Raw genomic sequence first — 23,507 nt, 5'->3', positions numbered from 1 at the left:
ACCACTCTCATTCAGATTCCCACCCAGCCCAGTAATGGCCCCAGCCTGTAAGCAGATTGAAAGCTGTTTCTTACACAGAGAACCAGAGTTTTTCTCCTGAATAAAAGCTTGCGCTGTTGAGTTGTCATTCCTTCCTTTGCTTCTTGCTGATCTTACGGGAGTCCAGATGCAGGCTCCCCAAAGGAGTTCCCCTCTGTCTTCTCTCGATCTGGTTTCCTCCCCAATTCCTGCACTACTGCTTGACTGACTCTAGCAGAACTGACCGTCCCCATTGTTTTGATCACATTAGTGGCTGACTGATCCCACAGTGGAATAGTTTTCAGATTGTTTGCCCCTCCCTCTGGAAGCTCTTCTTCTAAAACTCCACCTATGGGCGGGCAGGCCCGTGCACATTTCTGCTCCCTACTGGGTTGAAGGATGCCCCTTTTGGCATGCTTTATATTTAGGAAAAAATACTCCATCTGCCAACACTCCTTTTTAAACAAACAAAGGTTCCATTGAGTCAAAATCTCTCATGCTCTATGAAGATGCTCTGGCCAAAGTACCACCTCACATATGCCCAGCTTTGGCCAGAGAGTGGGTTGTTTAGTTTCCAAATTCTAAGAGACCCTGGACTTTTCCTTTGGCACAAAGTTCAAGCCTTTATTTGGCCGCTTCTTCTCTGCAGTCCTTAGCCACACCCCTGCGAGTCAGCTCCGGCTCTCTAGCCAGCAGAATTGCTGTCTCAGTGTTCTCTTTTCTTTTCTTCTGTAGTCATTCTTTCTCTCTCTCTTTTTTTTAATATTTAATTGTTTATTTTACTTTTAAATTTATTACAATTTATTCAGTTTGTATCCCAGCTGTAGCCACCTCCCTCATCCCCTCCCAATTTTGCCCTCCCTTCCTCCTCTCTTTCCCTGCCCTTCCCCTAGTCCACTGATAGTGGAGGTCCTCCTCCCCTTTCACCTGACCCTAGCCTATCAGGTCTCATCAGGACTGTCTGCATTATCTTCCTCAGTGGCCTGGTAAGGCTGCGCCCCCCTTAGGGGGAGGTGGTCAAAGAACTGATTCTCCAACCAAGGACCATTCGTGGAGATAACCTAGAACCCCTGCCCAGATGTATTCATGGGAACAGGGGCCATCGCTGACAGTGTTCTCTTTTCTAGCCAGACTCAGCTTTGCTCAGATAAGGGAGGTTACAGTTGGCCCAGAATGCTCACCTTCTGGTTCCCTTTCTGTGGCTTTGTTGTGACTCCTTCCTCCTCCACTCCCATATACCTGACAGCCCTTGGCCGCTACCCTCTTCCCCTCTGACAGCTTCTCTGTCAAGATGTCCACCAGCTTCCCACTGTTCTCTTTACTGACACTGGCATTTTCTGTGAGGCTGTCTGTCCCATGCTTGCTCTGCAAGACTTGCCTCCAGGCTGCCTGAGGTGCCCACCACGCCTGCCACCTCCTTCAGCCACAGCCTCTCCTCTCCTCTCCCTCTCAGCCATTGTGTGGCCCACGTAAATCCATGGTTTAGTCTCCATAACACTCTAGGTTGCCAAGCTCCTCCTTCATTGGTGTCCACTCCTATGGGATTCACCCCTTTAGTTACATTTTAAAAGAACTAAGCTGGGCTTTGTGGGCCCACACCTATAATCAGAGGCAGAGGCAAGCAGATGTTTCTGAGTTCGAGGCCAACCTGGGCTACAAAGTGAGTCCAGGACAGCCAAGGCTACACAGAGAAACCCTGTTTAGAAAAACAACCAACCAACCAACCAACCAAACAAACAAACAAACAAAAAGAGCTAATTTGTGTTCGGTCCTCACATTTCCAAATTCCTTTTTTCAGCCTACCAACACCCTCAGCCACACCTGTTTCTTCTTTTTCTCTTCCTACTTTAGGGACCCATACACCAGAGCCACAAAGCCTATAATCCTTGCTCTTGAACTCCACCCCCTACCCCATCCTCCATCCCTGGGCTCCCAAGCCAGGCTGCTGTACTTCTCTCATGCAAGTCACAAAAGATAGCATGTTATTTTAAAAGGGGGCTGGATTGTAAATCCGCTCAGAGGCACAGTTCTTTCATCTCACCCAAATTAACTCTCCTGCAAACTTTCTTTAATAACTGAAAGGACTGAAAACTTCCCCTCTGTCCTTTGTGTGCTTAGTGGTTAAATGTGACTGTGGCAGTTAAATATCTTGTAATTTTATGTACTTTGGCTGTTTATTATCTAGAGGTTACATGCCCGTAACTTGTGTTTATGAGGGTTTTTGGCTCAAAGTTATATAGGGACATCTTTAAATTGACAGATAATATTTGTGCTGGCCAGTCTTGCTTGTCAAAATTCACTACACTTGGAATTAACTAAAACCCAAGTTAGCGGGGCGAGGAGGCACACGCCTTTACTCCCCAGCACTCAGGAGTCAGAGGCAGGCGAATTGCTGTGAGATTGAGGACAGCCTGGTCTACAAAGCCAGTCCAGGACAAGCAAGACTACACAGAGAAACCCTGTCTTGGAAACAAACAAACAGACATACAACAACAACAACAAAAAACTAAAACCTAAGTTGTTGGATACACCTGTGAGGGATTTTTCTTGATTAAATCATGTGACGTGGGAGGAACCACCTTTAATCTAGAAGACGGACCTTAAACCTTGGCCACACTGGCTGGTGGCAGCCTATAGAAAAGATATTTTTTATAGCACTGTTCTTTTACAATGTATTTGGGATAATAACTAAGTTCTGTGAGACAATGTAACTTCCTGCGTTTTCCTTTATTTAATATGAGTTATAAAATATATCTTTGGTAAAAAGCATTAATATAATTTCAGAGGATTGTTATTCTAAGATAATTATAATTCCTAAGTTCAGTATTCTGTTACATCAAGTTAAAATGGATGCCAGATTCTGCCTACAACAACAAGATTTTCTTTTTGTTTTTTTGAGACAGGGTTTCCCTGTGTAGCTCTGGCTGTCCTGGACTTGATTTTTAGACCAGGCTGGCCTCGTACTCACGGAGATCAGCCTTCCTCTGCCTCCCAAGTGCTGGGATTCACAAGTGTGGGCCACTGTTCCTGGCTAACAAGGTTTTCTTAAGTATTGATCAGCTCTCAGTAATGTTTAAAAAGCTGACCTTAGGAAAACACCAGAAGATCTTGTTTTATCTTTTTACTAAGTGAGGCATTTAAAACCTGTGATTAGATTTCTCCAGATGCTGTTGATATGTTTTCCTGCTGGATAAAGTCATCCCTTCCTGGATGGACACTGCTGTAATACCAAACAAAAAGTCAGAAAAAATGATTTCTCCTTGGAACATACCTGAAAAAGTACATAGTAATGGTAAAATGTACTTTACTGGTCAAATAACTTAAATCTGTTTGTAAATTTGGCCTGCTATACAAAATCATGTTGGGCCTCTTGTGCTGAATAGTTTTATGTCAACTTGAGGCAGGCTAGAGTCAAGAGGGGTCTGTGGGTAAAACCTCAATTGAGAAAATGCCTCCCTAAGATTGGGCTGAAGGCAGTATGGCATTTTCTTAATTAGTGATTAATGTGGGCCCAAATGACCGTGGTTGGTGCCATCCCTGGGCTGATGGTCCTGGCTTCTATAAAAAAAGCAGGCTGAGCAAGCCATGGCAGCAAGCCAGCAAGCAGCACCCCTCCCTGGCCCCTCTGTCAACTCCTGCCTCCAGGTTTCTTCCCTGTTTGAAGTTCCTGTCCAGACTTCCTTCTGCAGTGGCCTATGATGTGGAAGTGTAAGCAAAACACACCCTTTCCTCCCCATGTGCTCTTTGGTCCTCGTGTTTTATCTTAGCAGTAGTAGCCCTAACTAGGATACCTGTCATCCTCAGTCCTCTAGATTGATAAGCGGAACAACTGTCGTTAATATATTGGGAGTTTTTCACAATAAGTCCCTAGGAAATAAACACAACCAAATGGTTTCACCACTTTCTTTTCTTTTTAAGAAAGGACAGGACTGTACTTTGTATTTTGCAAATCTTACTGTTTTTGAGAGATGTTTACAAAGCTGCTTGGTATACTTCTCAAAGATAAAATGCTGATCTTGATTCTGATAGGATTTCAGGTAAAGACAGCGTTAGGTCCTCCAAGTCTGTTTCCTCAGGCTTGCCATACTCGAGCCATTTGGAGGTACTGTATTTAAACTCTTCTAGTCTCAGTCAGAGTGCCTATCTGCTTCAGGTCCTCTCCTGAGCTCCTTCCAAGCAGAGTATGTTTTTATTATTGCATCTGATGCTGCTATGCTGTGCCTGTAGTGTCAGAGTTTCAGTGGTAAGGGTGTGGTTTAAATAAGCGTGGCCCCATAGGTTCATATATGTGAATGCTTATCACCAGGAACTAGCACTATTTGAGGATTAATAGGTGTGACCTTGATGGAGGAGGTATGTCACTGGGGGTGGGCTCTGAGATTCCAAAAGCTGAAGCCAAGCCCAATGATTGTCTGTCTGTCTGCTGCTGTTTCTTTCTCGCTTTGTTTCTCTGTCTCTGTTTCCCTCTTTCTGCGTATGTGTGTGTGGTGTGTATCTGCCTCCAGGTCAAGATGTAGCTCTCAGCTACTTCTCCAACACCACACCTGCCTGCTGCCATGCTCTCTACCATGATGTACTGACCTAACTTCTGAAACTGTACACATGTCCACGGTTAAATGCTTTCTCTTATAACAGTTGTCTTGGTCATGGTGTCTCTTCATAGCAGTAGAACAGTGACTAAGACAGCAAGAATACAGAGCAAAAATTGGTACAGCTCCAAGCCAAAACAATCCTGGGCTGTCGTAGGCTTTTGCGGGTTTCTTGTTGTTGTTGGTGGTGGTTTTGTTTTGATTTTTAATAGCCCATCTATTCTCTTCTTCAGTATGTGACTTATCACTTTTGTGACCCAAACTCAAAACTATGTAACGGGATTAACTTAAGGAGATCTATAGCAACGCTGTTTAAATCCTGTCTTTGGTTTCTGATGCCTTAGCTACATCTTTAAAAGCGAAAGGTTGAAATCTTACAAATACCCATTGCTCTGCCACCTATTCTGGTATTTATCTTCTTTTTAGGATCTCTGTCCTCTCAGAGATGCTTGGGCCATGGCTATATGTAGCTGTGTCTCCCCAACTTCCTGTTTCCTATATTCTGTTAGGGTTCTTGGTGGCCCTCAGGCTTTTCCCTATTTGTGGGATTTCTGGTAGCCAATGTTGGCTTTGTCCTACTGTGGAGTTTCTGGTGGTCCCTTAGGCTTTGCTATACTGTTGGAGTCCTAATGCCTCCTCCTCCTTACTGGATTCTTTGGTTAACTCCTGGGGTGCTGGTACCCTTCTTTTTGTAGAGTGGGAGACAGTGGTAAGGTAGCAGATACTGGAAGGGACATGCAGAATTCTATTTGAGTTTTTTTCAGGCCAGGTATGAGCCTGGTGGGCCTAAGCCAGCTGCTTTATGAAGACATCTCTTACACTGACTGCAACAGTGACAAGCAGACAGAATGATCAGCCGGGTCCCGACTGTGACTTTGACAGAAGTACACAGTCCTAAGAGGAAAGAACAGACAGGACCCTCGTGTAGCTCCACACAGATGGAAAATCAGAGCTCGAGCAGGGTTTCTGAGCACCCTTAGCCCCTCTCCACCCGTTCTGTCCCCTAAGGCTCCAGCAGTCTGTGTCCCAGCACTCCAGTTTGTCTGCTTTCAGCCTTGTGTGGATGGAAATTTGGCCCATGGAGCAGCTTCTTGTGAATGTCATACCATTGGTGTTCCTCTCTTCAACTACAAGAGGGTGTTGGGTGGCTCCTGTTTTGGAGTTGGCGCCACATAGAATGGTGTTACGAGCTGTCTTATGGATTTTTGGGGCAGAGCCCTCAATTGTGACAACTCGGACCCCATTTTCACATTTCTTGGTACACATTATTATAAGTGTTCTACTAGAGTGTACTTGTGTCACAGGGAAAATAAACTTTCAGCTTTATTGAATCACATCAAAGTGATTGAACTAATTTGCATTTACTTCAAATTCCTTGCTAAAGACACTAGAATAGATGCTTTGTTTAGATAACTTGATAAACATTTCATATATTCCTGGAGAATGCTGCTGAAATCTCTGAAGATGTGAATTACTTCTAGGTGTTTCTGTCCTGGTTCTTCTAGGACTGTTTCAAACTGTTGGTGTTACTCTCTTCAACTGCAAGAGGGTCTGGGTGGCTCCTCTTTTGGAGTGTCCTAAATAGAGTGCTTTTATAACACTTCTCATTTATTTTGGGGAGGACTGAGTATGATCACAGTATCATACAAATGTCTGGATTAGAGGGAGCTGCAGCTGGGGGTGAGCAGAGAGTGGGACAGGGTGGACATTTTTTTGCTCCGAAACTGAGATACCAAGTCCTTCTTTGAGGTGGTGATTGAGACACTGGTATGCATCATGGAAGAAGATAGAGAGATTGTAAGAGCTGAAGGCCAGGAATAAGGGACATGGCCCCTCTAATCACAAACATACACGGTAGACACTTGCACAAGATGAGGCCCTTCATCATTGTGTCATGGATGGAGGAGGGTCTCATGAAGCCCTACCTTCCAGGAGGAGCTTTTGGCATTTAAGCTTATTGCAGGAAGGGGAGCAGTTACAGGTGTCATTTTCTTCCATGGTGTAGCCTCTGGTAAGCTGCCCACACTCCAGTAAATGACACCCTATCCATGTTCATAAAGTGGCCCTGATTAACTCAGTGGGTTAAAAAGAAGTAGGTGGAAGAAGGGGGTCAGCAAGAGTGAGAGGGGAAACGGGGCAATAGGGAGTGAGTATGATCACAGTACATTGTATACATCTATAAACTCATACCCAGGCAGAGTGGCTTATGCTTCTAATCTCAGCACTTGGGAAGCAGAGGCAGGTGGATTTCGGAGTTCATGGCCAGCCTGGCTTATATACTGAATTCCAGGACAGCTAGAGCTACATAGTGAGACCCTGTGTAAAAAAATAAACAGACAAATGATATGTTTATATCTATAGAAAATAAGTAAGGGGATTTACTGAAGCATTTAAGTGACATTAGAAAGTCTTACTTTCACCCCCTTACTGGCAGGTGCTTCATACAGTCGAAAGTTATTTCAGGTGACAGTGAAGTGGTATTGCTAAATTTAATGCCTCGGAACCATTTCCACTATAAAAATCTAGATCGCTGTCATCGTCCCTCTATACCCTCAGGCCCTTTTCGTGTTAGTGTCTGGCTACATACCCAGCTGTTACTGTGCTGGCTAGTCTTATCTCAATGGAGGTTACCTTAACTGAGAAAACGCCTCCATGAGATATGGCTATAGGGCATTTTCTTACTTAGCTATTGATGGAGGAAGGGACCATTGTGGATGTTTCCATTCTTGGGCTGGTGGTCCTGGGTTCTGTAGGACAGCAGGCCAAGCAAGCCAGAGGAATCAAGCCAGTAAGCACCACCCCTCCTGGCCTCTGCATCAGCTTCTGTCTCCAGGATCCTCTCCTGTTTGAATTCCTGTGCTGACTTCCTTCCACAATAAACAGCAATATGGAATTATAGGCCAAATAAACCCTTTTCTCCAACTTGCTCTTTGGTCCTGCTTTTCATTGCAGCAATAGAAACTGTAACTAAGACATGCAATGCAGTCATACAGTATGTGGGCTTTAGTGTCTGGCTTCTTTTAGTTAGCAGTTTTTAGTTTCGTGCACGTCGGGAACTCTTTCGGCTAATGTTTGTAGCAACACTCCACTTTATAGCTGAGTAATGTCCTGTCACATGGCTGTTAGTACATTGTCCTCATTGAAGGACATTTCCTTTTGCCCTAGTTGATATTATCATGCTTTAAAAGAATTAGACTCCTTGATAACCTCATGCCTAGATTGCCTTCAGATTTTCCCGGTCCCAAACCAGAACCACACATCACAATTCTGTGTCCTTATTCTCTCTCTCCGCACTCTGAGACCATGCTGGTTATCTCATAGACTCACCATTGCATGATTGTTTCCATGTGGTGTTCCTTAGCTTGTCCTGTCATCTGAGTTCTTGTAACACCGATCAGACTACTGTTACATAATTTTGGCCAGGCTGCGTCAGAAATAACATTGAACACCTTCGCTCACAAGGAGACCATAAGGTGCTTTCCTGTCACTTACAGGGTTACCACAGACGGTCCGGTTAAAGCCATGACGTCTTTACTCTCACTGCCCATCACAAGTTTTATATGACTTTAGCACTTGCACCAAAAAGAAACTTTTGTGATAATCTTTGGCATCACATGCCCGCTCCCCCAGTCAGCCTTTCTTCTGATGATTAAATGTTGTTTAATGATCAGCACTTGAATCACTTTTGTGAGATGTTGCAAGATGCTTGTTTTGTAATTAGATCATTTCAACTATATTTATAACTTCCATTTTTCCATAAAGGAGACCATTTCCTTATCATTTAGAGTTACTTGTTTATCTTAAGCAACACATCATTCTTTAAAGCAGGAAAAAGAAAAAAACTACTTGTTACCCCCACACCAGGAAATATTTTTCAGATTAAGAGTTGGTGAATTACTAAGTTGTTGAAGTCCTCAGTTATGGATTAAAAAAAAAAAATTTACAATGTGACTGAGACTCTAAGTTTGTGGCCTGTATGTGTAAGGATTTTGAGTTCCTAAAAGTGTGTCTGTGTGTATGTGTTTTGCTGGAAGTTGAGCCCAGCAATCATACATGCCAGGCAAGCTTTTTTAAAAGATTTTTTATTAATTACACTTTATTCACTTTGTATCCCCCCTGTGGTTCCCTCCCTCCTCCTGTCCCAATCCCTCCCTTCCTCCACCCTCTGCATGCATGCCCCTCCCCAAGTCCACTGATAGGGGAGGTCTTCTTTTCCTTCCTTCTGATCCTAGTGTATTAGGTCTCATCAGGAGTGGCTGCATTGTCTTCCTCTGTGACCTGGTAAGACTTCTCCCCCCTCAGGGGGAGGTGATCAAAGAGCAGGCCAATCAGTTCATATCAGAGACAGTCCCTGTTCCCATTACTATGGAACCCACTTGGACACTGAACTGCCATGGGCTACATCTGTGCAGGGGTTCTAGGTTATCCCCATCAATGGTCCTTGGATGGAGTATCAGTCTCAGAAAAGACCTCTGTGCTCAGAATTTTTGGTTCTGTTGCTGTCTTTGTGGAGTTCCTGTGTAAGGCAAGCTTTTTACTACTGAGCTGTATCTCCATCCCCTAGGGAGATTTTTTTCAAATCTGTTTTTCATGTTACATTTTTGTAGTTACTAGAACTGTGTTGTAGGTAAAGAATGTAGCTTGTATTGGGTGTTTAAGGATTGCCAAGTAGTGAAACTATTTCTGTGATGAAACAGCAAGACCAAAAGTGACTTGAGGAGGAAAGGGTGTGTTCATTTGGTGTCCAAATACTGAATCACAGTTCACTGAGGGAAGTAGGAACTCAAACCCAGCTCCGGAGACAGGAGCTGATATCATAGAGACGTGCTGCTTTTTGGCTTGTTTAACCTGCATTCTTAGAGCATGCAGGGCCACCAGGCCGGGGTGGTGCCACCCACAACGGGCTGGGTCTTCCCACATGAGTCACAGATTAGGAAAATGGCCTACAAGCTTACCCACAGCCCAGTGTTAAGTAGGTGGTTTCTCAATTGAATTTATTCTCTCTGAGATGACTACAGCTTGGTTCAAGTTGACGTAAAGCCAGCACAATATGTAATCTAGTGTCAGGTTTGTCTTTTTTTCTTTTTAATGCGTGTTTGATACAGTCTTATAGACAAGTAGAGTGGTTGCTCACCATGCAAAGGATGATCTTGGGCTCCAAGGTAATATCACACTCAAATTCCTATGTACGGTGGGTAATATTTGCATACAGTGTGTGTAGTCTCTAAATTAAAAAACCTAATGCAGTATTCTAAATTATAGATAAGTAGCTTTTTCTCAATATTTCTTAGGGAATAATGACAGAAAATAAATCTGTGCATGTTTAATACAGAAGTACAGACATATCTTCCTTTAGGGGGAGGCTGTTTTTTGGTTTTATTTTCAAGGGGAGAATTGTTTAGACAGGGTTTCACCCCAGTCTAATTCAAGGCCTTGTATTCACTATGTACCCAAGATTGTCTCAAACTCTTAGCCCTCCTGCTTCTATCTCCCAAATACTGCCAACACCAGCTGACATGCCAACATAGGCCTCATATAGGCCCCACTGCTATATGAGGAGCTATAGATTAATCGCTGCCAAGAGAATCAGTCTTCTCCAGGGACAAGCCACCTGAGAGATTATCCAGTCACATGTGTATACAAACAAGCAACACTTAAATAGACTTAACAGACTACATACACAAACATACATGTGTGTATATACACGTATACCACTATACACATATATAATAAAGAGGTCAGTTTGGGAGGGAGCGAGAAGCACATGGGGGCAGTGGAGGGGAGAGAAAGAGGTGGAAATAATGTAGACACAGTACTCACATTCTCAAAAAAAAAAAAAAAAAAGCAAAGATTCCTGGGCCGGTGAGGTAGCTCAATGTGTAAAGGTGTTTGTCACCAAGCCTGATGACGTGAGCTCAGTCCCCAGGACCCACTTCTCCACCAGCTGCTGGAAGTTGTTCTGTAATTCCCAAGCATGCGTGTATAAACAGAAGAAACAAACGTAATTTTAAGATTTCAAAGAGATCACTGGCCTGACCTGCAACCCTCATCCTTACTTTCCATTGCGGGAAATGCCTCTTAGTGCCATTGGCTGTTTTCTGTTGCTAGAACAGGTCCATGGTTAGGCGGTGTTTAGCTCGCGGGTCTAGAAAGCAGAGAGCCTGGTGTCAGTATATGCGGGCTCCTTGAGGGGCTGTATGCTGTCCCACACAAAATGGAAGGAAACGGGATGTGTACAGGAGCACATGTGCAGAGGGGCTGAGGGGAGCTGCCAGGCCCACTTTGTAAGAGCTAACCAGAGACGACCATCTCATTTCATTAGGAACCATATTAATTCCTCTTTAGGCCCCATTACACTGGGGACCAAACCCCAAGGTGGTCTTTGGTGGGGACAAACTGTTGAGATCATAGTATTTAGAGCGACACAGGGACAATCTTGAAGACCAGAGTGGCGATACATACTTGTCACTCTAGCACTCGGGACGAGACATAGAGAAAAGGAGAAATAAACCAAAACCAGGAACAGGAGGCCTTGCATAAGCTGATGACTTATTCCAAACAAGTTGTTTTTTTTTTTCCTTTTGTTTTTCAAGTTAGGGCTTCTCTGTGTATCCCTGGGCATTCCTGGAACTCAGTGTGTAGATGAGGCTAACCTCAGACTCAGAGATCCATGTGCCTGTGCCTCAAGAGTGCTGGGATTAAAGGCATGTGCCACCACACCTGGCCCAAGCAAGTTTATTAAGAAGCACAGCATCTTATATCATACATACTATCTGCAGGAGGAGCAATGGCAAGGTCCGCAGAGAGCTGAGGTAGACAGCGCTGGCAGAGAGAATGTGAATACTTAGACAGCTCTCCAAGGACTGATAGCCACAGCCCTGGGGAAGAGCTGGGTTCCCAGAAGCTGCAACCTTGACTTCTTCAGAGACACGAGCTCCAGCCCTAGATCAGCCTTGCAGCATCCTGCACAAGGACACAGAACTCAAGTTCCCTTTCCCTCTCATCAGGACCTCTGAGAAAGTCTTGGGTGGGACTGGCACTGATGCTTATTTTTGTGATGTTGCTTTATGATTGTTACGTTATGGTGCTTTTTCTTGAACTCTGGCCTTCACACACTTACCCGAATGCATGCAATCATATCCACACATGCACACACACAAACACACATACACACACACACACACACACACACACACATACACAGTGGATAAAGAGATCTTTCAAATAGAAATTAGCAACAAAATATTCTTTGTTTCTCTTAAATGCTACTCACTTAAAGTATATGGCATGAATGGTTAGCTATAGACTATGGTCCTAGTTGGTTGATGGGCATTTTCCTGGTACACACATTCCTGTTTCTTAATTTTTAAACATTTTGTGTTTTGTTTTAGGTGTGAGCCCTGTAAGTAACATATGGCAGAAATCTAGGCTAAGCCGTGAAAGTCCTGTGGTTAAGGTGAGCCAGCACCCCATTCCGATATATGCTGATGGTCACAGCTGATGGTCTTTTGTGTTTTCCATTTGCCGCACATTTTCTCTGCGTTCCCTCTCTGTGTCGTCCTCTTTCAGTGTGTGTCACAGGTGGCTTGCTTTGCTTGCTTTTTTTTTTCTGTCATTCAACTCAGAAGGTTCTATATCTATTCTTCTACTGCTTATGCTCAAGGTTTATTTTATTGTCTTACTGAAGGGGTGTGTGGACAACTTCTACTGTATATGTACTCAGTGTTTTTATCGTAGGTCGTTAAGTGTTTGCTTGCAAGCATGAATGTGCACACATGTGCACAGTCTGTGCACAGAGACCCAAAGAGGACATCAAGTGGTCTGCAGCTGGAGTTAGAGATGGTTGTGAGCCATGTGGGAGTGGTGGGAACCAAACCTGTGTCCTCTGCAAAAGTGCTGAGCCACTTCTCCCATCCTAGTGTGTGTATGTATGGATATACTCATACTCATATATATATATATACACTCACATACACACACTCATTTTTTTAAAGCAGAATGCTATGTTTATCCTTATTCCTGCTGAACAGTCTGTAGAGTTTAGAGTTTTTCATTTGTAATGTTTTTGAAGGCAGGTGTGTGTGTTTGTGTGTGTGCGTTAGCGTGTATATGCAAGCTTGGAGACTAGCGGTCAACAGCAGGGCCTTCCCTCAGTTTCTGTCCGCATCTTTTGAGACGGGCTCTCGCACTGAACTTAGAGCTCACCGATTTGGTTAGACCCGGTGGCTGCAAGCTCCAGGGATCTGCTTGTCTTTACCTAGCCACTCCCACCCCGGTGTGGTCACAGACACGTGCCACCATGCCTGGCATTTATGTGAGTGCTGGAAATCTCAACGTGGGTCATGCATGGCAAGCATTTTACCAACTGTGTCATCACCCCAGCCCATCACTGTGTATGTTTACCTGGTATTTCAATGTGTGTGTGTGTGTGTGTGTACTTGTCTGTGTGAGAGGCAGATGCAGGTGGATCTCTGTGACCCCTGGAACTTTTGAAAATATTCCTTGTGACTACTCTAAAATCCACGTATAAACTAGGTAGAGTAAACCCCATTTCGGCAAGGTGTGGAGGACGGTGAGTGCTTGATACACACACTTCAAAGTGTGTGTATTCAAATGGGCTTCTCAGCAGTCCCTGGTTGAAATGACACACACCGAAATAACGAGACACTTACCCAATAGAAATGCCATGAGTTCCATGTGGTCACACCCCTCGGGGAAAGCCAGGGCAAGGTGTCACTCCGGCTTCCGCCTGTACTTAGTGGATTGCAGCACCATAGAGGCCCAAATTCCAGGTTTTGGGGTTTGTTTTTATTTACGAAGAGACAACACAGGAAATCCACAGCAATGCATGTACATCCGACGATACAGACCATTGCCTTGGCGGAACACATCCTTTCGGATACCTTGCTCTGCAAAGTGTGTGTAGAACGGTAGGTGGTTGCCATTCCACCTTTCTGAAGGAAAGGACATCATGGACACCGCTCTGTATTTTAGTCAGTGACGTGAGCGAATTTGGGAAGCCAAACTGCAAGTAAGGAGTGAAGATTTCCTGTTGGCTGACAGCTGTAATTTCACTTCACAGGTTTCCTAATGATGGACTTTTAAGTCGTGTTTGTTTGTTTTTTGTATTATGAAGGACCTCCACAGTTTTCTGATTTTTTTTTTTTTAGGATAAATTTGTAGCAGTGGTGTTGCTTGAGTTGGACACAGACTAGAAATCCTTCAAAAGACAAGCGAGACCTGCTTACTAATAAGTAAGTATAGTAGCCAAGATATGGAGTCACTGGAGACTCCAGTGATGGGTAAAAACAATGTGGTAGTCCACAAGATGGAGTATTATTCAGCTGTGAAAGGTTAGAATCCTGGCACTTGAAGCAACATAAATGGAGTAAAAAGAGCCAAGCACAGAAAGACAAATATTTCATGTTCTTATGTGTTTTTGGAATATTTTTAGCTTCCATCTTTCTTTTTACTTTTAATTTTGAGACAGGGACTCTCTAAGTCACCTAGGCTGGCCTTGAACTTGTAATCTTCTTGCCTCATCTTCCCAAGTAGCTGGGATTACAGTTATTTGTGTGGTGTTGTTTGAAAATGATTCCTGGGTCTGCTTTTGTTGTTTTCAAGACAGGGTTTCTCTATGTAGGCTTAACTATTCTGGACTCACTTTGTAGACCAGCCTTGAACTCACAGAGATCAGCCTGCCTCTGCCTCCCAAGTGCTGGGATCACAGGCACGAGCCACCACGCCTGGCTTTTGGGTCTATTTTAACCTCGGTGTCTGTGTCCACTCTGGGTGGTGGTCCATTTGTGGGGGTTAATGCAGTCAGGCAGGCTTCAGTCAGGCCGTCTACCTTTGCGTGCGAGCTTTCTTTTCCTGTTGTTTCTTTTTGACTAGCTGACGTCAACTGATGTGTGTGTTGGGGTGGAGGACACTCACCCAAGCTTTGCTCCATCTTGTAGAAGCTGTGCCTTCTGTACTCCTCGGCTGCTCTGGATGGCCCCGCCTGTCTTGACTACCCTTCCCAATAAGATGTCACTGAGGTCCCTCAAATGGAGCCTCCTGCTGCTGTCTCTGCTGAGCTTCCTGCTGATGTGGTACCTCAGCCTTCCCCACTACAATGTGATCGAGCGTGTGAACTGGATGTACTTCTACGAGTATGAGCCCATTTACAGACAGGACTTCCGCTTCACGCTCCGAGAACATTCCAACTGCTCTCATCAGAACCCGTTCCTGGTCATCCTCGTGACCTCGCGCCCCTCCGACGTGAAGGCCAGACAAGCCATTAGAGTTACTTGGGGTGAAAAAAAGTCCTGGTGGGGATATGAGGTTCTGACCTTTTTCCTGTTGGGCCAGGAGGCCGAAAGGGAGGAGAAAATGTTGGCACTGTCCTTGGAGGACGAACACCTACTCTATGGCGATATTATACGGCAAGATTTTTTAGACACATATAATAACTTGACCTTGAAAACCATCATGGCTTTCAGGTGGGTCATTGAATTTTGCCCCAATGCCAAGTATGTCATGAAAACAGACACTGATGTTTTCATAAACACTGGCAATTTAGTCAAGTATCTTTTAAATGTAAACCACACGGAGAAGTTTTTCACGGGTTATCCTCTAATTGATAACTATTCCTATAGAGGATTTTTCCAGAAAAACCATATTTCGTACAAGGAGTATCCTTTCAAGGTGTTCCCTCCCTACTGTAGTGGGCTGGGCTACATTATGTCCAGTGATCTAGTGCCGAGGATCTATGAAATGATGAGTCACGTGAAGCCTATCAAGTTTGAAGATGTTTATGTTGGGATCTGTCTGAACTTGTTAAAAGTGGACATTCATATTCCAGAAGACACCAACCTTTTCTTTCTGTATAGAATCCACCTGGATGTATGTCAGCTCAGACGCGTGATTGCAGCCCATGGCTTTTCTTCCAAGGAGATCATCACATTTTGGCAGGTGATGCTGAGGAACACCACGTGCCATTATTAAGCCCGTGCTCCATACATCCAGGGAGGGGGCTCTGTAGAAAGGGTCAGAGTGAGGGCTGTGGAGAACTCTGGAAGTTTGGTGTGCTGGCTTGCCTGAACCGAAACTCCTGGAGTTCCAAGGCCTAAGCTGACTAGTGATTTGTTTTAATAAAATTTAACTCCTTTGATCCTTTGAAGGTGATAGAGAAGTTAAACATAAAGCAAAGTTAAACAAATGGTTTTTCTAATAAAATCAAAGGAACAAACAGTCTGGGTGACCTGGGTGTTAGATTAGAATGTCTTAAGATTTTCCTGAAAGAAAAGCTAACTAGTCCACAGCAGCAAAACAGTGCGGGGTTGTAATTATTAGATAGTCTAGTCACATAATGGTTCAGTGTGTATCTTAGGCAGTTATTATTAATATGTATATTTCTTGTAAAAAGCTTTACTGAAGTTATTCTGAAGAAAATTTCATTTATATTGCTTTCCGTCACAAGATACTTGATGATGTGGTGTTTGAGAGTTATCAAATATTATTTAGTGTTATTTCAATTTTCTAAGTTTAAAGGCTATGGTGGTTTCAGTATTATATAGTGAATCACCTTTCATGTTTGGACTTTGCTTTACTCCACTGATCAGTTGAACTCTGAAAGTACCATTAATGTGACATCATAGGTTTTCACTAACAATAGTCTGTTGAACTTCGTTGCATCCTTTCCTGTAGACATATGGAGAATTAAAGCAAGAAAAGTCAAGTTATGTACAGTTTTTTAAAAATGTGGTCAGTGTTTCTAGATGTCACTTCATCTGCCTCATTTTTCCCCACAGAACTTGAGACTAATACAGAATTCCAAGCAGTCCCTTTCCTAAAGGCACAAAAGGCTCAGGTGGCATAGAGTATACTATTATTGCAGTATTTAAGCTGGAAAAGGAAGGTGGAAGATTCATGTTGCATTGTGAACCCACCCAGTGTGTATTTTCTACTGAGTAATCAATTGGTGAATAAAGGATTTTAAAAGAGAAGAAAAACCACTTGTGTCGTTATTAGCTGACCATGGAGACCGGAGTCTGCCTTGGAGTCTGATTTAAGTCTCCTGTCCTTTCCCAGGGCTGGTGCTCCCTTGCAGACCTGTTACTAAGAGAGGAATGGGGATTCCCCCTCCCCAGATTCCAGCGATTATGCAACTTTCTCTTAGAGTTGATTAAGAGCAGGTGACAGCTTTCTTATTATCTCTTAGTGAGAGTTCAAACTTATATTTTTGGTTGTGAGCCTAGCCTTTAACGGCTGAGCCATCTCTCCAGCCCTATTATTTGTAAAAGCCAGAAGTTGGAGACAGCCCAGATGCCCCTCAGTTGAGGAATGGATACAGAAATTGTGGTACATCTACACAATGGAATATTACTCAGCGATAAAAAACAAGGAAATCATGAAATTTGCAGGTAAATAGTGGGAACTAGAAAAGATCATCCTGAGTGAGATATCCCAGAAGCAGAAAGACACACAGGGTATATACTCACTCATAGTGGATACTAGACATATAATATAGGAAAAACATACTAAAATATATACACCTAAGGAAGCTAATCAGGAAGGAGGACTCTGGCTAAGATGCTCAATCCCCATTCAGAAAGGCAAAGAGGATAGACATCAGAAGAGGGAGAAAACAGGGAACAGGACAGGAGCCTACCACAGAGGCCTCTGAAAGGCTCTACCCTGCAGGGTATCGAGGCAGATGTTGAGACTCATAGCCAAACTTTGGGCAGAGTACAGGGAATCATAAGAAAGAAGTGGGAGATAGTAAGACTTGGAGAGGACAGGAGTTCCACAAGGACAGCAACAGATCCAAAAGTCTGGGCACAGGTGTCTTTTCTGAAACTGATACTCCAGCCAAGGACCACTCATGGAGATGGCCTGCACAGATACCTGCACAGAGGTAGCCTGTGGCAGTTCAGTATCCAAGTGTCCTCCATAGTAATGGGGACAGAGACTGTCTCTGACTTGAACTGATTGGCCTGCTCTTTGATCACCTCCCTCTGAGGGGGGAGCAGCCTTACCAGGCCACAGAAGAAGACAATGCAGCCATTCCTGATGAGACCTGATAGACTAGGATCAGAGGGAAGGGGAGGAGGACCTCCTTTTTCAGTGGACTGGGAGAGGGACACAGGTGGGGAAGAAGGAGGGTGGGATTGGGAGGGGAGGAGAGAGGGAGGTACAAGGGGGATACAAATAAACTGTAATTAATAAACTGTATTACAATAAACTGTAATTAATAAAAATTTAAAAAAGGAAAAAAGAGTTCAAACTTCCCTCAGAAAACATAACCATAAGTGCTGCAGTCAGCTCCCGTGATAGGAAATTCATAATTCTGTGTGGGAACTACTGTGATGTGAGTTCTGTGATCATCTCCCTGGAGTCATCAGTCCATGCCCCATATCCACATGGAGGTAGTGATATATCCATATCTAAATCTATATCTATATCATCTATATCTATATGAATGTATTTTATCAGTTTTGGAGAAGTTTGGGATGTTAAGAGATAAAAAGATTTTTCCCCCCGAAACAGGGTTTCTCTGTGTAGCCTTGGCTATCCCGGACTTTGTAGACCAGGCTGCCCTCAAACTCACAGAGATCCACCTGCCTCTGCCTCTGATGGGGTTAAAGGTGTGCATGGTTCAAAAGAATTTTTTTAGAGAGAACTTATAATTTATTCTGTAGTCCAAGCCTCAGAAAAGCCAGATCCAGCATTGAGGTGATTGTTCCTTCCAAAGTAACGATTTTCCCCTAAATATCTGTAAAATGATTATGAAAAACGTCAAACTATTCCACCTATTTTAGCTGCATGTTTCATAACCTTAAGGTTTGGGGGTGATAAAGATTAGTCAGTTTTATTATTAGATCTGTCACCTCTGGGCTGGTGAGATGAGTCCACAGGAAATAAAGGAACTTGCCATTGATCCCGACAACCTGAATGATCCCTGAACCCACATGGTGGATGAAGAGAATTGGCTCCCACAAGTTGTCTTTTTACTTTCACATTTGTGCTGTGGCACACACACGCCCTCTCACCCTTTCGGTAAACAGATAAATGTTCAAAAAAATTAAAAAAACACAATCTCTGCTAGTTTGGTAAACAGCTTTTAAAACTTCGGCCATAGGAAAGTTTAGTTCTAGAACCTGCCCTTTGGCTGAGCCTGTCCAGCCTGTGGTAGCCCTGCAGTTCACGTGTTCATACACGCCAGCCTCTGTCTGCTTTGCTTATGTGCCAGCACCGAGTCTGTGACCCTAGCACACTGCTTAGCTTGTGTGAGCTTACGCTGCAGTAACTCTCACGTCTCGGAAGTGTAAATGTAGTCTGTAAGCTCACATTTCTGGCCAGCAGTTGCCTAGTATCCTGTGCCAAGTGTCTTTTCACACCAGGGCACACATTCAAGGGCAGTGCCCATCTGAAACATGCCATTCTTACAGAGAGAAAGAAAAAATAATCATCGTTGGGGGGGGGCACAGCGAAGAAGCCACCATCAAGCAGTGCCATGGTTAGGGGGAAGGTTTTTGTTGTAGATGAGAGAGAAGAGCCAGAGCCATCTGGGGGAGTCTGCCATAGCTACCTCGCAGCGACAGACAGAAGACCAGGGACAAAAGGCAAGGAGAGGCAATTGCTAGGGCTATAAGAGCAGAGAAGATAGCAAAAATGGTTGGGAGAGTCCTGTCAGTTATAAGGGGTCATGTTGCAGAGGGAGGAGGGCAGGTTAGCTGGGACAGCCTGGGAACTAGCATTGACCTCTGATCTGTTGGGGACTTGTGAGAGCTCACAGAGAACTTGATGCCTTTTGTGGAAGTTAGGGGGCTGTGAGAACCAATAAAAAAGTAATGGCTTTCCTTGTAAACAGAAACCCACTTTACAAGGTTTCTGAGGAGTGCGGAGTGTTTGCAGAGTACAGCCTGAGTGAAGCCCAGACAGCCTTCTCAGGGTTGAGACTTGACGTAAATACAGTGGCATACATGCCAATGCAAAGGGCAAAACCACTCCCAAGCAAAGCCCAGTGTCAGGAGGGCAGAGAAGTGTATTCCCGTCACCAAAATGAATTGTGAGCCACACTCTAGCATGCACAAGTGTATTCTCGTCCCACATGGGAACGAGTGGCTAGGTGCAGTTACTGTAATCTGCCATACATACTGTGTGAAAAAGAGGGGGCTCGGGGGCCTTGGGTTCTAGTCTGGGTTGGGGTGTAAATGTCTCCAAAGGCCCATAGTTCAAGGTCTCATCTCCAGCCTGTGGAAGTGGGAGAGAGTGGAACATCTGGGAGGTGGGGCTGAATGGGAAGAGGTTAAACTCTTAGAATTACACCCCTGAAGGAGATACTGAGGCTACAGTTCTTTCCTCCCCACCCTCTACTGGACACTGTGAAGGGAGCAGTCTTTCTCTCCCGTGCACTTGGGCTGTATGGCTGCTCGTCTGTGAGCTGAAGTACCCTTCCTTCTTGAACTCTGAGTCTCTTAGGTATCTGTGACAGCAGCGGAGGACAGAACAATGCAGGTTCTGAGGCTCGCTCAGGCAGGACAGTTTTTCTGGCTCACTTGAACTTGTGCTTTGGGCTGTTGGTCATTTTCTGAGACGTCTGCCATTTTCCCATTCCTTAACCTTGGCTTCACCCTTACGTGGCATCGGCATTATTGTGTTCTCATCAAATTCCCAGACGCAGAGTGGCCAGAGAACAGCCATTGCAATGGGGGCATGCAGTGAGCGTGGGGTGGAGGGATAAAGCCCTTTTCCTTGAGGCCCCTTGTGTGGGCTAGTCCTGCAGAGAGAAGGGTAGGAAGAGGGCTAGCTTTAGGGGAGAGAAGGATGGGTGCTGTAATACCACTAGCCCATGCTGGCTTCTTCTAGATTCTTATATCCTTTGTACCCTTTCATCCGCCAGGACTCAGTTTCTCAAACTTGCAACCCTCGTGCCTCACCCAGCCTCCCAAATGCTGAGATTACAGGCTTGTGCCATCATACCTTGTTAAATTCATGTTAAAGCGAGTCCTTTGCATTTGTGAGGAGCCAAAGACCAGTTCTCAGTTGTCACTCCTTCATACTCCATCAGCTCCATGGCCATCTCACATGAGGTTAATGTGAGACCAAATTTTCAAGGAGTTCTTCAAAGTTGGCACTTGGCACGTGCCAACATTTATAGAAAGTGGCAGGTGTTTCTATGATCCTACTAACAGCACCTTGAGGTGTGTGTATATAGAGCTCTGTTGACTACATAGCTCCAATTTCTTGATCCTAGGTCTCAGCTATCTAATCTTGAATAATTTTTGATCATCCTACACTGCTCTAAAGGAAGCCCTCCCTTGCCGTGTGCCGAAGACCCAATGGTTCAGCCTGCCTCTCCCCTGGTGTCTTTCCCTGTTACAGCCCTCAAAGCCTGTGTCAGGGTCCCTCCTCACAGACACTGCTACCAATGTGAAAATACCACTCTTTAAAGTAAATTAGAAACCGGCTTTCTTTCTCATATGCAAATACCAATGATCACAGTCAAGAACGTGGGCTCTGGTTACCATGAGTGATGTGCTTTGCCATGGAAGAGATTTATGAACTTTTATAGCCACAGGACAAAGAAGGTCACAAGACAGCAGACAGGTGGTAGCAAAGTGGAGGAAAGGCTAAGGTGGTAGATTTAGTCAGTGACAATGTTGACCCACTAACTCAACCTCCAAACCACATACTTTTAAACCTCACATATGCAAAGTTACTTTTCTGGGAGCCTAGTGGTTAGGCCCTACTGGAGCACATCCTTACTACAGGGACAAAAAGAGTGCTCTTCTCGCTCAGGGATGCTGTGGCAAGGGCGAGTGGCAGAGGTAAAGAACTCTGTCAAAGTCTGTTTTCCACATGGCCAAGAGGAGGCAGCTGCTTTGTGGCCAGGGAGTCCTGGAGGTTTGCAAAGGAAGCTAGACCCCGGCTCCTTCTGCATGCAAACAGTACATTTATTCAGTCGATGAATCCACCTTGACACATGCTGATCACTTGACTCTTGGAGAGCTCTCAGTAGCACAATCCCCAGAGGCCGAATCTTCAAAGGCCACCAGCAGTCAGAAGGTCAGAGCGGAAGTAGGGTATATCAATCACACATTTAAGTATAATAAGGGTCACGGCATTAGGAAGGTGGAGAAACACGGCCCAAAGTAGAAAGGTTGAAAACAAACAAACAAACAAGCAAAAAACAAAACAAAAACAGAAACCCAACAAACAAACAAACCTTTCCTCCCCAAATTGCTTTTGGTCATGGTGTTTTATTACTGCCAAGTTCTAATCCCCCAAGATTTCATGGCTCAGCTGAGGCTGGACTCCAGCCCAATAAAAACTCAGCATTCCTCAGAAACCTTGTAAAGTGGGTTTCTGTTTACAAGGAAAGCTATTACTTTTTTATTGGCTCTCACAGCCCTCTAACTTCCACAAAGGGCATCTGTTCTCTGTGAGCTCACACAAGTCCCCAACAGATCAGAGGTCAATGCTAGTTCCCAGGCTGTCCCAGCTAACCTGCCCTCCTCCCTCTGCAACATGACTCCTTATAACTGACAGGACTCTCCCAACCATTTTTGCTATCTTCTCTGCTCTTATAGCCCTAGCAATTGCCTCTCCTTGCCTTTTGTCCTTGGTCTTCTGTCTGTCGCTGAGAGGTAGCTATGGCAGACTCCCCCAGATGGCTCTGGCTATTCTCTCTCATCTACAATACCCTCCCCCCGACTATGGCACTGCCTTGATGGTGGCTTCCTCACGGTGCCCACTCACACACATCAGGTGCCGAAACCCGAGAAGGCCACAAGTGTGCCCCCATGCCACTCCCAGGGCCCACCCTCTCCTAACTGAACTTCTGATTTGCCTACCCCTCCTTTAAGGTACAGATCATTCGTGTCTGCTGTCTTCTGCAACCCACCATATTGGATTCCACATTCTAGAGTCTGCCTCTTCAGCGCTTCTCCGCGACCTGCTCTAACCACTCATCTCTCTTCATCTCTCTACGAGCTTCCTGCTCCTACAAAATTGTATTGGTGCATCAGGCAGCCTCCCTGTGCCATTTTGGGCACCCCATGATCCGTCTGCTGATCCTGGGCATCTCTAACAAGTTATGATCTCCTTGGGGACACCCCTGGATCCAAACTCTGCCCCATGGCCGTTACCCTTTATGGTGTCACCCTTGTCTCTATAATCACAACATTGGAAACCCCAACTAAGACAATGGATTCTTTATTCTGTTCTGTGAGTTGCTTTCCTGTGCTGTCTTGATTACTTTGGCTTTTTAGTAAATCCTAGAGTCAAGCAATACACATCTTCTAATGCTGTCCTTCTTTTAACATTTTGTGTTGTTTTTAAACTTGTATTGGAATAGAATTCGGGGCCTTGCACATGCTAGCACTAAGCCTTCAACTATCTGAGCTACATCCCTGCCCTACAGAATTGCTTTGACTACTACAGCCCATTGTAAAGTCTGGGACCAGCTTGCTGATTCCTGTGACAGTCTTCCAAAGCATTAAAAGCATTTTTTTTTTTTTTTTTTGCGACAGTCTTGATAAGTAGTACACACTTAACTATACTCATTACTCTCCAGTCACAGCCTCCGAATGGCTGGGGTTACAGGGGCATGCCACCATGGCTGGCCTCCTTCCATGTTGTTTTATATATTATGATTGCATTAGATGTAAAACCTGCAGGCAAATAATTTTAAAGCAATATATTTCCAGCTTATGAATGTGGGGTTTTGTCTATTCAGATTTTCTTTAAAATTCTTTCAGCAATATTTTGAAATTTTTGATATGGTTATTTTATATAGTTTTTATTTCATTAGAATTAACCCTAGGCATCTTACCTTTTTAATATTACAAATGATATTTTTGAAAGGGATATAAACTACTTGTCACAGAACTTACATGGTCAGGTCAAGGA

At 44.4% G+C, this 23,507-nt stretch overlaps 1 protein-coding gene across 14 annotated transcripts in view; it reads left to right on the top strand.

Annotated features, from left to right (window-relative positions):
- B3galnt1 (beta-1,3-N-acetylgalactosaminyltransferase 1 (globoside blood group)) overlaps positions 1-17,749 on the top strand; it is a 28,463-nt gene extending 10,714 nt beyond the window's left edge. For 8 of the 14 annotated variants that reach the window (XM_021648062.2, XM_021648057.2, XM_021648061.2 and 5 more), the window contains 3 exons: positions 11,999-12,063; positions 13,778-13,861; positions 14,567-17,748. In XM_021648062.2, coding sequence (XP_021503737.1) covers positions 14,601-15,596 — 996 coding nt within the window. In that variant the 5' untranslated portion in view covers positions 11,999-12,063; positions 13,778-13,861; positions 14,567-14,600 and the 3' untranslated portion in view covers positions 15,597-17,748. Of the gene's footprint in view, positions 1-11,998; positions 12,064-13,777; positions 13,862-14,501 lie in introns of all 14 variants that reach the window. The other 6 variants (XM_060378430.1, XM_060378429.1, XM_021648063.2 and 3 more) reach the window with 2 other exon arrangements.
- The last annotated feature ends 5,758 nt before the right edge of the window (positions 17,750-23,507 follow it).

This window comes from Meriones unguiculatus, chromosome 2, assembly GCF_030254825.1.
Source record: "Meriones unguiculatus strain TT.TT164.6M chromosome 2, Bangor_MerUng_6.1, whole genome shotgun sequence".
In the NCBI taxonomy this organism is placed as follows: domain Eukaryota; kingdom Metazoa; phylum Chordata; class Mammalia; order Rodentia; family Muridae; genus Meriones; species Meriones unguiculatus.
The sequence above is the reverse complement of the archived record's forward strand: the minus strand, read 5'-3'. Positions and strand labels throughout refer to the sequence as shown.